This window comes from Oculina patagonica, chromosome 1 (assembly GCF_052425735.1).
Source record: "Oculina patagonica isolate OP01 chromosome 1, crgOcupat, whole genome shotgun sequence".
Lineage (NCBI taxonomy): Eukaryota > Metazoa > Cnidaria > Anthozoa > Scleractinia > Oculinidae > Oculina > Oculina patagonica.
The window spans coordinates 2,993,164-3,008,288 of NC_135758.1; the positions used below are offsets into that span (position 1 = coordinate 2,993,164).

General features: G+C 37.0%; 1 protein-coding gene and 1 long non-coding RNA gene across 6 annotated transcripts; both read right to left on the reverse strand.

Moving 5' to 3' along the window:
- Positions 1-893: 893 nt before the first annotated feature.
- LOC144666566 (uncharacterized) lies at positions 894-9,770 on the reverse strand. 3 transcript variants are annotated; one of them, XM_078528004.1, is made up of 3 exons: positions 9,738-9,770; positions 2,314-2,679; positions 894-1,871 (listed from the first exon to the last, which is right to left on the reverse strand). In XM_078528004.1, the coding sequence occupies exons 1-3, from the start codon at positions 9,762-9,764 to the stop codon at positions 1,524-1,526; spliced, it is 741 nt and encodes a 246-aa protein (XP_078384130.1). In that variant the 5' UTR covers positions 9,765-9,770; the 3' UTR covers positions 894-1,523. The 3 variants fall into 3 exon arrangements, with proteins under 3 accessions (XP_078384130.1, XP_078384185.1, XP_078384243.1); XM_078528059.1 differs by lacking the exon at positions 9,738-9,770 and adding an exon at positions 7,228-7,366; XM_078528117.1 differs by lacking the exon at positions 9,738-9,770 and adding an exon at positions 4,697-4,831.
- Positions 9,771-10,380: 610 nt separating this feature from the next.
- LOC144630517 (uncharacterized) lies at positions 10,381-14,616 on the reverse strand. 3 transcript variants are annotated; one of them, XR_013566599.1, is made up of 4 exons: positions 14,319-14,616; positions 12,560-12,642; positions 11,211-11,255; positions 10,381-10,981 (listed from the first exon to the last, which is right to left on the reverse strand). It is a non-coding gene; the product is annotated as an uncharacterized LOC144630517 (long non-coding RNA). The 3 variants fall into 3 exon arrangements; XR_013566571.1 differs by lacking the exon at positions 14,319-14,616 and adding an exon at positions 13,626-14,106; XR_013566580.1 differs by lacking the exons at positions 11,211-11,255; positions 14,319-14,616 and adding an exon at positions 13,626-14,106.
- Positions 14,617-15,125: the final 509 nt, after the last annotated feature.

Sequence of the window (15,125 nt, forward strand, 5' to 3'; positions counted from 1 at the left end):
AAAAGTATATTTTGGAACACCTAGAATTGAATTAAGGTTTCCTTTCGTTGTATTTTTGTCATTGATAAAGATCGTATTCAGAACGAGGAAGCCTCTTCATCACTTCGCGAATGGCCGGGGAGTCATAACACACTTCTCGTTTTTGTTTTTCTACGGGACATTTTTGGCAGGTCGGCTCAGACATTTTAACATAAAAGAACATAATGGATATGCTTTACAATTATCACAGTTTTGACTTCAAATTCTATGTACTATTGGAATCTCTTCAGTGTTGAAGTTAGCTATTAAAATTAGCCTTTTCAATCAAGCATTGTAACTGTGGTAACTGAAACAACCAAAAACAGTTGGAGATTATCACAAAATAATATAGTCATTTTAAATAGAACACAAAATGTGTTATTATTTCCTAAAGTACATATCGATGGGTGCTATCGTGTTTAGCTGTGCGAACGAAAACAAAATGCAAGAATTTTGGCAGCAGCGGGACACAAAAACGGCGTTTTCGAATTTTTCTTGTTTTTGAAAAAATTAAACGCTCCTGAACCTTTGAATTGTATTTTCGATAGAGTTTGTTTCGTTAAAATATAATAAAATTCAAAATTTTATGATCGACGCTGGATTCTCGATATTTACAGCAATTGGCTGTCAAATTGATTTTATTTCATAAAATATCTTGTTCAGTCTGCCATTTTGGATCTTGACTTAAATTTCCCATTTTTATCGATTTTTGAAGAGGGCTGCAGAGTTTCAATTGTCTCTTTCTGCTAAAATCGTCGGTCGGTCAGTTAGTCCGACAGACATGCAAATGGTCAGATTGCCCACTTGTTAGCCAACTCAGTGCTAACTGCACGACAAATAAATTAATATCGTAATAAATCTGCAGATACGGTACGCTCATTAAAAACATTTTAATGGAGTTTATTGCAAAAGCTACACAGTTTAATCTAAACTATAGAAGCTGAAGAAAGCAAAACTTCCATGTTTTTTTCAAAACCATCAAAACTACGTTGAAAACTCAGCAAAAATTACAATGATATGTGCCAGTTACTTTCGTCTAATATGCGCCTTTGAAACTCCTTTGCCTAGAGTTGTAAAATTCACTTGACCTAAAGTCATATGATAACAAACGTCTAATATAACGTTAAACAAATTAAGTTCTGTCTCTTATTTTTCTAACTAATTTGCAAAATTCGGTTAAAAGGGTTTGAATGCCAGGATTTAAACTATTTTGAAAGGATATTTCAAGATGTCAAGTTACGGTTATTTTGCCGTATTCACCAGGGGTTCAAAGTCGACAAAAATCCCAGACATCCAATTGTATTCTCAGCCGTGTTTGCCTCCTAGTTAAGATTGCACCCAAAAACCGTGAAAGGATCTATTTTAACGCTTTAAAGCTTACGAAAAACACGTAACAAAATCGTGATATATAATCTAATAGCAATACTCCAAATTATCGTCAGTCCAGTTTGCTAGTTGTTCTCGTCAAATCCATGTTAAGAAGCCGCTCTTCTTGACCTGCGACCTTACTTGGGGATGATTGGCTTTCCTTGAGCATCATTCTTGAAAGGACAGATATGTGCGTTGAAAGGACATGCACCCATCTTCTGCTGCTCACTGTTGGTGACTTGGAGAAGCTTCTTGAAAAACTGCTCGTAAGCTGTTTTCCCCTTGCAGGTATCTCGCATCTGGGTCATCTTCTCCACGAACTCGCCAACGGTCTTGCAGTTCTTGAATGGACAGCCTCCCTTGAAAGCCGGGCACTTGGCAGCCAGACCTTTGCAGTCGTTAACAAGGCGGGCGTATGGACACACACCTTTGCCAAAAGCTCGACACTTGTGCATCACGTCGTTCAAGGTGACTTCCAAGGGGGTCTTGAAGAAAGTAAAATATAAATATTTAAAATAAAACCCAAGATTAACAGAGTCAATGTAATTTAATTGTTTAGCAAAAGTTTCTAATATCCTTGTTTACAATTAACTAAACACTCCCTTCATTTAATAAACTAAAAATAAGCATTAATTCAAGTGTAGGCTAGGCAAACCACCAGAGAATTAACCTCTATCCTTGTGCTCAGATTTCACAGTCGTAAAGCTCTATAAACTTTAAATTCCAGATTTAAAAATGCCTCCACATACTTTAATAAACTTTGTCATGTAGTGGTGTATAAATTGCGACCAGTTATTCTTTTCAAAGATTACATTTCTTATGGTAGCCTTTTCTAATGAAGAGAGAAATTGATTAAGATATTTCTTCCGTCTAACTTGCGAGTGAATTGTTGTACACGCGAAGAAGGATTCTTAACAGTAAACATACCACGATGTAGTCCGGAGAAAGTATTGGCTTTCCTTTAGTGTCTTTGGCGAAGGGGCAGCCACCCTTAGTGTGGAAAAAAGGACAAGCCGTTCCATCGTCAACCTCCTTCACTTTGGCAGTGTGGTGGGTATCTCGGAGAAACTGCACGTAAGCAGCGTCACCCTTACACTGGTCGCGCATTTGACCCAGCTTGTCTTCAAACTCTCCAACAGTTTTGCAGCCTTTAAATGGACAACCGTTCTTGAATTCAGGACACTTGGCAGCCACGCCTTTCTTTTCGTCCGGTAGCTTGGAAAATGGGCAAACCTTGTCCGCGAAGGCAGGACATTGGCGCTTGAGTTCCTCAAGGGACAAACAGGCTGGATACTGGAGAACAAAGCATTTTTAGTACTTAGTCTTACAACGCGTATGGCGAGTGTAAAAGAAATACTAATGAATTGTTAAAGCAACTAGAAACAATGCGAGGGATAACATGTAACGGACTAGCATTCCAATTGGGTGCGCCTAATAGAGTTATGACAGAAAAGGCAACTTGTGTTGTATTGACCAAAAAATTCAGTGACAAAAATTTCTAATCGCAAGAAGAAAGTTGTGCCTTACTCTGATTCGCCTATTTTGAGAGAAAAAGCTCGCCTACGCTCTGGTCCGCAGTCTTCAGTACAATAAACTTTTTACTGAGAAGGTTGGATACCACCATCTATATCCAGTTGCCCCATAAAAAATCAGGGCTTGGGGCTCCAGGGAAAACGTTTCCAGGGCTTAACGCTCTGTAGCATGATAATTTTAGAAAAACAACGAGTCTCCAGGTTTCAAAGCAAATTGCTAGACTCCATCCTTCCTCTTTCCTTCAGATCTCCTTTGGGACCCTGTGTCGCAATGCACTCTGTTCACTATAAACTGATTGGAATTTCATTTCTGTGAATAATTGCTGTAGCCAGATCGGACCGAGATAGCAACTGATGCTTGACCAATGCAAGCAGACTTGGACACAATAGTTCTTTCATTTTCGAATCACCGACGCGTTGACCAAACATGACGAGGCATCTTGATAATTGATCATTGGGAAAAATAAACGATAAGCCAAAATCAGTCGCTCAGAGCAGTTCAAGCGTTTTGAATTAACAGAAGATGGCAAAAACTTAATGGTTGGCTTTGTAGGTTGCAAAAAAAAATTACTGATTATGTGATGATTCCTCTGTTGCCGTTCTTGTTGCGACTATCTAAAGTCAGTTTAGACGAGACAAATCCTTAAGTCCAATTAAAAAAAAAATCTATTAACACCCAAAGATGAACACAATTTAAACTAACAGCAATCAAACCATTTTTAAATAGGAATTAGTCCTCTCGTTTGTGCCTAGGCGCTTTCCAACGTTATACTTCTTGGGTGTCTGCCAACACGTGTCGAGTCACGGGCATATCGACTAGAAGCTTCTTGATTTACATTATTACATAAGAGGACAAACAATGTTTGTTGTACTAATTTAGCGGAAAAAACTCATTTTTGAAACGATTTTTTAAAATGCAAATTATGTGAACGTTTATTTTAATGAAAAGGGAGAACCGATCAATCATTTCATTATATAATTATATATAGAGAGGAAACCAGCGAACCTAAAACCCACTGAAATGGCTTCAAATCGCCTCCAAACGGCATAGAAACACAACATATGCATAGAAGAGGATAGGTAAGTGAATTTTATTGGATATTTTCCCTCTATTTTGAATTATTTTTTACGATCGGTAAATTCCCATACAAACCCTTATAATAACGTTATTACGCAATGTCATATGTGGTCTATATGTTGACGGCTCCTTTAGGAGCTTGGGCTACCTGTGATAGGAGGCAGATATACGCAATCTCCAACTTGAATCTTACAAAGCGAGAATTATAACTTTTAACACTCAGTCACTTTTTGACTCGGCGAAATACACCAAGTACAATCTGTCAAAGCCCTTAACAAATTGCTCCTCTTTTCTGTTGGTACAATGCGCGTTGCTTTAGCGTCTACTAATCTGGCTTAATCGTTTTAACGCTAAATGTGACATTAGAAGTGAAACTTATTAAATAGCTAAACACAGCTCTATCAAAATATCACCACACAGTAAATTTGGAAAGTATTATTCAATTTGTTGTCTTAGAAAGTCCGTTTTATCCTTTTGACTGCATTCCACTGCATTCCTTAATTAGCCGCCGAGTGTCGAACGCTCACGAAATAAATCGATCAAGTGCTCTTAACTTTGGATGAAGTGTTCTTAACTTCGAGTAGACATTTTTAGGGTGTGGCATGTAACTGTGCCTTTGGATGATTCTCTGTAGTCTCCGTTGATTTAAATTACGGCACACCTTACTTAGCATTGAAGGGTAAAACTGATAATTACTTACTTGCTTTGAAGAAGCCATTTTGAGTAAAAAATCTCTTCAAACAGTTTACTTGAAAATGGAACAATCTGATTGAGCTGTCGTAGTTCACTCTGTCACTGACTAACTCAACTGATTTTTCTTTGGCGGTAAGTAACTTCTAAAACCTTATTTGAAACAATCAAACAAACGGATGATTGACACTTGAAAACAAGTTTAACCGGACTAGAATAATCCTCCATTCATAAAATCTTGATGTATCAATTGACCTTGTTGTGTTACGTAATATGGGAAAACTACTGTGTTTCTTAGACGAATTAATTTATTACCAAGGAACAGAAAACTCGTTCAACAGCAATTGACTTTTATGTCCCTTCATCTGCCATCGACGATTAGTCCTTCACTTCCATCTACAACAACTTCGCCGCAGTTTCCCGAGCTTTTCAACATCATCTAGCCATTTACATTTTCGATCCTTCTCGTGGGTTCTGAGATATATAATCACATTTCCGGCTGTCACTTGCTAAAAGCGTTTAATTTGTTTTGATGTATTTAATTTGTTTTGCGCAATGGTTTAATATAAGAAATCTAAAACGTGGCACATCACGTTTTTCTTACACGCTCGTAAACAGGAGTTCTTATCTGGGGCCTTAAGTCGGAAAGTGAAAAGATTATTTTAGTTACTTTGAGGGAATCCATGCATTGCTTGTCAACATTTCCTTCAACGGTGGTATATGTCACTATATATTTTTTTTGGTTTGTTATTTGTCGATATCTAATTTGCTTACTAGTTATAGCTGGGGTAAAATAACACGTGCGCCGGAATGCGACACAGTTTTCTTAAAAAATATATAATTAGGTTTGGGGAGGGGTAGGTGAGCAGTTTCCCAGAAACCTAAATTGATCCAAAAATAGACTAACCCACAAGTCGAGCTCACAAAGTAATCCGGGGTCTATAAAATTAGGTACAGTGCTTCGCTTCTATACAGTGATAGAATTATACTGTCTGGCGCCATTTATCTGACATTCACACGACCTCTATTCTACAAATTATTACTTTTGAACTCCATCTGGTTATCCGACACTGATACGTGCAAAGTCTGTACACGAACGTGTCAATAGTTAGGGTCATTTTTAACGACTAAAGATGCAATCGTCCAGAAAACACGCCAATTTGTGTGTGTACAACATGAGAAAGTTCTACACATAGGTGCATAACTATACTTGAGGAGTCAGTTTTGTCATTTTGAGCATTTAAATTCAAGCCAGCTTGTTTGCACTTTAGGCTATGCAGTCATACTTGAATAACTTTTGGAACAGTTTTCTGTGTGGGTTAATAAGTGTCCCCAGTTAGCCCACACGGGTTAAATATATAGACATGTACGGAAATAAACTTTTTACTAACTTACTATCCAGGCTTAGTGACAACTTTACAACCTCGTTGCATTTTAAGACAACTGAAGCTATTCAAGCACGGGCCGGGTGGACACAAAATACACAACCCTTTATCGAGTTACGATTATTTAGGTACACCTCAAATACTTCATACAATAAATAACAATCTTATCCGATATTATCAAAATCGGCTTTTCTTTCAAGTAGTCTTCAGCATCGAAGGGCATCTTAATATAATTCAAAGACTAATGACTCTGGACTGCTGATAAAACCCAGTACTGAATTTTTTTTATGGGAAAATACATTTTCTCATTTTCAAGGTCTTCAAAGTATCTGGGAATTTCAAGAACCCAATCCTGCTGCGCGAACCAAGTCATACGCGGTAAGGAATCGTCTACAATGCTCGTGCTACTCATGCCTCTTTCACAAAACGTACCGTGCCAAAGATGTTAACAAAATTGCAATTCCTTCAGTACGGCTCACGGCTTTTACAGAAATGTGAGAGATGAATTCATTGGTTTTTAACTTTGTTAGGAGATGTAAAGAAAAATCAGAAGGAACGCCTGAAGTAAATAGAAGAACGGGGGCCTTTTAATGCCTCATCCATAATCGCTAGTCAAAATACGAAGAATTATGTGTCTGAAACGCCACCAAGGAGAAACCGATAGCCCTTGGAAAATATTCCTCGGTTACTATCACTAAGGGATAAGATCTTTATTTCTCTTAACTTGCTTTATGATTTAAATCCTTTTAACCAACTTTATCAAGTAGTTTTCTTCTATTTTAAATAGAATAGCTGTGGCTACACGAGGTCATTTTACCGCGTGGTAAAAGGTTTCCCAGAAGAAAGCGCGAGGACATTAACAAAATTGCTCTTCCTTCGTATAGTACGGCTCATATTATACGCGTTGGTGAAGGCTAAACATAAAACGACTAGACATAAAACCTTACAGCGCAAAGCTTGCAAACCTGAGCAAGCATGCGCTCAGCATGCCCTCTTTGAAAGGCAGCTTCAATTTGCTATTTTTGATTGATTCGAATTCCGTCCCTAAGAACCCCAGAATCGCACAAACTGTTAGCTACCCGCAGATGTCTGGCTTATAAGATATATCAAACCACCATAATTTTAGTAGAAATTTCAGCTGCAGATATTCACTTACCTGCTTTGAAAGGGCCATGCTGATCAGAAAATCGTTTTAAATCGACCGTTACTTGAAAATGGAACAATCTATTTGAGCTGTAGTAGTTCACTCTGTCACTGACTCGCTCGAATGATTGTATTTCACGGTGGAATGAATACTTAACAGCTAAATAAAATCAGGAAAACAACCGATGATTGGCATATGAAAACAAGATATTCCGGAATGGACACCATTGGTCTTTCATTTTTAAACTCACCGATGCGTTACCACAGGTACTATCTAATTTTAGCAACCTTTTTGATACATTGCCATACTTGATGTGTTACGTAATATGGTGCAAATCTTTTGTTGTGTCTGTTTGAGAAAGGGAATATTCATGCCTTAAAAAAAATAAATTTTTGTTGTTGAGATGGAACAGTATCTAGTCGAAAAACCGATCAAATGCAGTATGAGAAGTTGGGGTCATCCGATTCATCAGTGATCGTAGTAACTCGTAGTAATCTCTTAGTAGTATCGTTCATTGATTATATAACAAACCTAAAAACGTGACCAGCATATTGCACGCGGGCGATCAGGCGTTCTATTCCATGACCTTATTTCGTGGTAGCCTTATCATTTTTCTTTGCTTGCTTTTTCTTCGATATCTACTTCGCTCAATATATTAGTTATTGCCTGGGATATTATTACGAGATTCCTGCGATATTAATAGTTGAATAATGTGTGAATTCAACCAAATAAGTTGCAGAGTACTCTTGCACATTTTCCACTGGTCAAAACAAATACTTAGCAATGTTTTCAGAAGCGCAGTTGAACGGTAAAAAAATACTGCACATATGTATCCAAAATGGTTTACATGGAAACAAAAGAAAGGCAATAATCCAGCGTCGATTAGATTATTGACTGCGGATTAGCGATGATATCCAAGATGATGTGGATACAATTGAAATTATTCCATCGATAAAGACGGACCACTCGACCATATAAGAGCTTTATTAAAGTTTTCTTTATTATCTTCATCATTATTTTTTATTTATTTTAACAACGCCCCTGGCTTCATGCTCACTATCGATCTCGAGAAAGGTTTTGATTCTGCGAGCTTTGTTTCTTGACTAAAGCCCCTCCATAGCCAATTTAATTTCAGCCGTATCTCAGAGTCTTCTTCTATTTTATAAAGAATAGCAGACGTGGTTACACGAAACCATTTTACCGCTTGGGAAATACAGGCTTGAACGAATGAACAAACAAAGCATGAGAATACCTAAAATCGTAAATTTGGGCGAGCGTATTCGACGTTTGAAGACTTATACCATTTTAACTGATTTAAAAATCACGGAATTAGACGTTATTTTGAGCTCACATCTGATTAATAGCAATACGAAGAAATAGTTTGCTTTTTACTAAAGATTCATTCAATGAGAGGTCAGTTTATTTTTTATAGTTAGTACAATCAGCATGTCACCATAACGTGCTTCGCATGCAGGTCAAAATACTGCGCAACAATTTGTAAAGATAAACCAAAAGTCTCATGCAGATTTAGGATGGATTTAAATCAACCCTTTAAATTCTTAAACTTACGAAAAGTGGCAAAAGATACCATAAGCCTAGAACTTCTATTGAACTAAATTCGAACTTCAATTGTAAGGTGAGAAGCTTTTGGAACCTTCTCTTAGAACCAAACGGCAGGAGGAGCTGTTGTTCTAACCAGGCGAGCGCCACGCAGTCACAAATTTTAGTAATGAAAAATATTTGATAGTGGCTTCAAGGTCCTGAGCATCGTACATGGTCCATTTAAAGACCTCATATTTTTTCATAAGGACTTTTCAAAGAAAATTCAGCGATGTTCATCTCAAGACCTTTTGAGAATTCGAAGAGAACCTAATATTTTTATTTTCAGTTGGATAATTTAACAATATGGCAAATTTTCAATAATGAGTTTTAAGCTAAGGAAAGACTCAGCTACTTTTTGATTCAGAAAAATACATCATTAGTAAGAGACGTTAACAAAATAGCACAGCTCACGATACGCGTCGGTAAAGCGTTTGATAAATCTATGCACTTTTTACGTTTTTATAGGAAGAGACTTTTGATGTGTCAGTGTCTGATGTGTTCAGATGCGACAGCTATATAGAAATAAAACCACGGTATACATTGCTTAAAATAAAGCCTTATTGGAATCACTGCATTGAAGTTTCAAAGAGATTGTTCAGCATAACTGCCTTTAGGAAGTTTGCTTCGATCTTTTAGATGGTAAATGTCGTCGCGTGGAATCGAATAATTGGATACTTGGAGCTGTTTGTCACCCACCGAATCGATGTCTGGTTTAAAGATATTAGACCATCATAAATGAACGCACTAACATTACAGAATAAGCCGTGAAGTGTTATACGCTCACTAATCGGGTTAAAAGATCACTGAAGTTCTGTTAACTTGGAGACGACGTATTTGAGGAGTAGCATGGAATTGGTGACTTAAAAAAAATGGCACCCCTTACTTAGCTTTGAAAGTAAAAGCTCAGTATGTTTACTTACTTGCTTTGAAAAAGACATGTTGAGCATAAAATCTAGCTCTTCTTAATATTTCCCGAAAATGGAACAATTTTTGTGAGGTGTCGTAGTTCACTCTGTCACTGACTCACTCAAATGATTTACTTTGGCGGTGAATAAATTCTCAGTAAAGCCTGACCAGAAATATTAGTTTTCAATTAACTTATTTACTTTTCATGTTTGTGAAGTCCTAAAGAGGTTTTTCTTGCATAATACATGTTTGTAAAGCGACATCTATCACCAGTACGAGCGTTTCCTGAATTTGTTTACCGTAAAATAGTAGTGAAGTAATTGCTTTCGCTAATGGGACACGCAATATTTTGCTCTGATAATTTATTCGACCGAGCTAGTTGCTGAACGTTTTATGAAATTTAATAACGTAGTTTTACTCAGTTTTGAGTCAGTTTAAACAGTTATCCCGTCGAGATACCCGGAAGAATGGACAAACTATATAAACTAGCTTGCCACTAACTCTTTTGCTTAGTCCCGACTTTGATTATATAAAAGTCCGTGCATTAATCATGGCGGAGATTGTTATGCAATCATACAGATTGATTCAGCAATTGAGATGCACCAAGTCAGAGACGCCGACAAAATTGCACCCATCAAAAACTTACACAACGAGCACTTTTTTGTTGACACAAAGTTTTTTTATTTGGCTGAAAGGTGGATAGACGTATTTAAAGCATATAACAAAGAATACTCAGTTCGGTTTGTCGCTTGATAAGTCGTTTTGAATGATATACACCGCGGGCGTCGATAACAAAAATAAAAGGACAGATTGTAGCAGCAACATCACTCATATTAAGCCATTTTAGATGTCATCACAACATTAGAAATGAAAGGTTCTACAAGCCGCCAAGTAATAGACGCTGACTAATTGGCTTAAAGTAGATGAAGTATTCTTAACATTAAGTAAGCGCCTATTATAACTGTTAATAGGGAGTGGTATGCTACTACAGACCCCTACACCTAAATGATACTACATTACTCGGCTTCATAGATACATATTGAGTATAGAATCGTTCAGGTGTCGCAATTCGTTCTCTCAGTAACTCACTCAGCTTATTACTTTCACGACGAATAATTGACACATCAAGACAGGTTAGTCTGGACTTCATCTTTGAATTCATCGACGCGTTAACCGCTCATTTCCTCTATCCTCCGGTTAGGGCTCTTCAGCATTATTGAGTGGGGTATTAGAGGAGGAAAATTAGACCGATTAGAGGCTGTGGATAAATAAAGACGCACGATGAGCATAAAAGGGAAGGAATGTTGATTATAATATAATCTGTTACATAATTAATTGCTAAAAACGTTAGTTTCGTATTGCTGAGACGAAACTGAAAAATAATCAAAAGGAATCACACAGACAAGGTTAATTAAATTATAAATTTAATAAAAGGCAAGCTATATCAACGAAATATAATGATAACCTTTGCATAACAAGTTATTTACCCGTGAATGTCGAGGTGATGCCAATAATATGGTAAAATAGCATATCTGTAAAGATAGTATTTTTAATAGGAAAACATCTGAATAAGGGAGATTCTAAAGGTTACACTGATTCACTGAGTTCAAGTTGAAAGGGTTTTTATCGTAACAATAAGCACAGACTAAAAAATCCGTAAAATACGGTTCAAAAAAGATATTCTTGATATACAAGCCTCAAAGAAAGTTGGGTGGTTGGTAGAATTGTTGCAGGCACTCTTTTTACTCACGCTTACGATCTTTCCTGTCTTTTCGTTTAGTTTTACAAAATTTGTTGACTGCACATTAGCCTCACTGTGCCAGCTATAAAATACAGTCAATGTTAGTGAATACCAATTAAGGTCAAATCTCACATCTTGAACTGGAAGACAAGGGCTTCATTTGAGTAAATTTTGCGTGGGAACATGTATTCAGTTACTTAATTAGATTTTATCCTGAGAAGGTGTAAATTCAGTCTAACCATTAGACTGAACACTCACGCTGTGAGTGTTTCAAATATGATTATTACCACACAGCTGTACGAAAGTTAAGAACTTCAACTAACAAGAACTACTAAGCACATCCAGCACAGTTACCAAAACTACGGCAGCCACAAAAACTGCCACTGCCTTTGGAAAACTATTAGAACCAGGATACCTACCATAACTACTACAGCTAACTAAAATCTGATGCACTTATCAAAACAGCAACTACACACATCAAAACAGCAACAAATACCATCAAAACTACCACAGCCGTGACAGCCACCACCACTACTACGCTTATCGTAAACAGCACAAATTATAAAACCACCACAACCACCATTAAAGTTTAACAGCTAAAACTACCATAGAAAACAGCCAAGACTACTACAACCACAACACCTTCCACAAAAATACAATTACACTAGATACAGTAAAAATTCGCATAAAAGAGGGTTTCAAGCTGATTTTGTTCCTATATATCGGGTGTTTTCTGCAAAATCAGCATGAAAATGTTTTTACGGTGTTCTTAAAATTAAATAATAATGGATTGATGTGTGGAGAGAAAGAACTCAGAAAAAATTCTGAGTTCTTAAAATTGTTTCTAAAAATATAATTCTGCATAGACTACCAACAGACGAATGAATGGTTTTGAAAATGCGAAATTTTTTACTCCTTTATCCCCAAGAGTTGAAACCTAGTTTCTATTTACAGTATCAAGCAACCAGGTCATACTGTCTTGCTGAATCTTTGAATTCTCGATCTTTACTAACATTACATTACAGGATAAACATGGTGGTCTGAAAGGGAGATTGAAACATTCTTGTTTGGAACACAAATGCTTAAAAGTCTTACCTCATTGGGATTCTTTAGGATAATGGGACACTTCTCTTCAAACTTGGCCAATGTTTCTGATGCCACACGATCGATGGTTGCAGCTGCAATCAACAAAGTAAAAAAAGAAAGTGATAAATGATCATCGCAGTGAATTTCCAATTTAAGCAATTGGAATAAAGAAGCCTGAGAAAAAAATTCAGGGCTTCTTTATTCCAATTGCTTAAATTGGAAATTCACTGCGATGATCATTTATCACTTTCATATCCATCCGCAGTTCATATATGAATCATTTCATGTACATTACATCAAAGTAAAAAATATTTGCTTTAAGGTAAGGTGGCATTCAAAGTTTGGATCGTTGTCGGGTTAGCAATACCAGCTCAGTTGTGCTACATCACATGGGCTGGGACGAGCGACGCTGATTCAGGAAGATCTCCATTAATGCATATCGAGACTTTGGCAGCAATTGATGTGGGACATAAGTACTGATTAGTAAAGGAATAAGCTGTTGAGATACAGTCAGGTCACAGTCAGCTTCACATCATTATAAGTCAACTCTTGAAGACAGTCTGAGAAAACGATATTCTTTTGTCAGTTAACTTAAAACAAGCTAAGGCATCAGTAATACAGGTTCATTGGAAGTAACCATTAACTAACTATTAGGTAGGGATTAGATAAAGAAATCAGCAATTGTTGTTTTGGAGAATTTAATATCAGGGAAGTTGCATCCATTTCGCTTAAAGCAAGTTAGTTACTGTTGACTATTAATGATATTTCTCACCTAGAACTGAACGATTTCACAATTATCGTTGGTAAGAATACCTGTTAACAAACAGCTTATTTATCCACATGAATGTGACATGATATTAAAGAATTTGTGTTAGTATAGTATTAGTTTTGGTAACACCTGTTGAAATGAGGAAAATTACAATAACAACACAGTCTTATTCCACTATCGTTCCATTTAAGATATATATAATAGCACAACTTTCTTCATTTGACTTCCAGATTTAGAAAATAATCACGGTTATCATGGCTAATCTCATTAAATAAGAAATTTTTTAAAAGAAGTAAAAAAGTCTTCCTTCAAGATCTCCAACGGTTACTTCTTCATTTGCCTCATGTTTGTGATCGAAGCCATCGTGATGAAATGCACTAGAAAATTTGATGGTCATCAAGCTACGATCGACTAAACTTCGTCTACAACTTATCCAGATTTTTCTGAACTATTTTAGACTACTAGTAGACCCTCTCTATCTCTTTCGAGCGCGAAGAGAAAACAAGGCGCAAGTGTAAATATGGCCGCAAGGCGAGACACCATTTTCTCATGGCTATTTCTTTTTCCAATGGTGATCTTTTTCGCTTCACGCTGGGAGATGGACAGTGAATAAAGATTATCTGTTTGTAGTATTAACCTTCTCAACATTACTCTCGAACTATTTTGGACTTTCCTGCTTTGTCCTATATATTGAGTTCGTGCATTTTTAATATAGCCATTTTTCCTGTCACTTTTTATGACCCTTTCTCTAGGCATGCACGTGCACTGATTATATAACAAACCAAAACGTGGCACACTCACACATGTTCATTCTGCACGTTCGTGGCCTCGTGATATAATTGCTTCAACGCCTAAATGTAGTTAACAGTCACACAATTCTATTTAGAAGTTGCACAAGCTTTGCACTGGAAGTCAAAATAGAGTAAGGTTATCTCAACTACAAGCAGTTATACGTTACAGTACTACCAATTTATGTCTAAATATTGTCAACTGACTCACCAACACATTCGACCCTCCAGGATGGCATTAGACGGCGAGTTAGAACTTGCTACTTCTGTTTCAGTAAGGAGAGAAATTAAAAACAAATTGGAGCTCCGGATTTTTGTTTGCACGAAAAATGAGTGGAAAGCTCCTCAGCAAAACATACGCAATGAACACACGTGAGTATACATGTGATGTCACTGTTGCATAACGAGAACAGTAGTGAGGTTTCAGTAAGGGGAGAAATAAAAAACAAATTGGCTCTCCGGCTTTTTGTTTGCATGAAAAATGAGTGGAAAGCTCCTCAGCCATTCTCGTCCCCAGAGGCCGCGATCCTTCTGGTCAGCACCCGGGCCGGCTCCAATTTCAAGTCCGCGAATCGCGGACTTCCGGTACTTCTGCGCAAGCTCAGACAGTTTTCAAAATGGCGGACCAAAAAGAAAAGAATTATGAAGCTTTGAAGGTCTTTGAAACAGTAAGCGGTCAAGAGCAAAGATGGCAAGTTAGCGATGGCAAATCATTGATTTATCAACTGTTTCCTCCGGTACTGAATTTATGGAAGATCGTGCGCGAGAAAGTCTATTGTGGCAGTTATTTTACCGTTAAATGTATCGATTTGTGATCACAAAATTATCAGCACTTTACGTCTGCGCGAGAGATGATGGCAGAGATGATGCATAATCGATATTTTGTTGACTGACTACCATAAAAAAAACGCTTTTAAGCACAAGGTATATACGAACGAGGGATTGTTGTGGATGAAGTTTATCTCGCAATCGATTGGTAAGCAGTTTTTATGTAGTAATTTTATTGTTTTTGAAATCT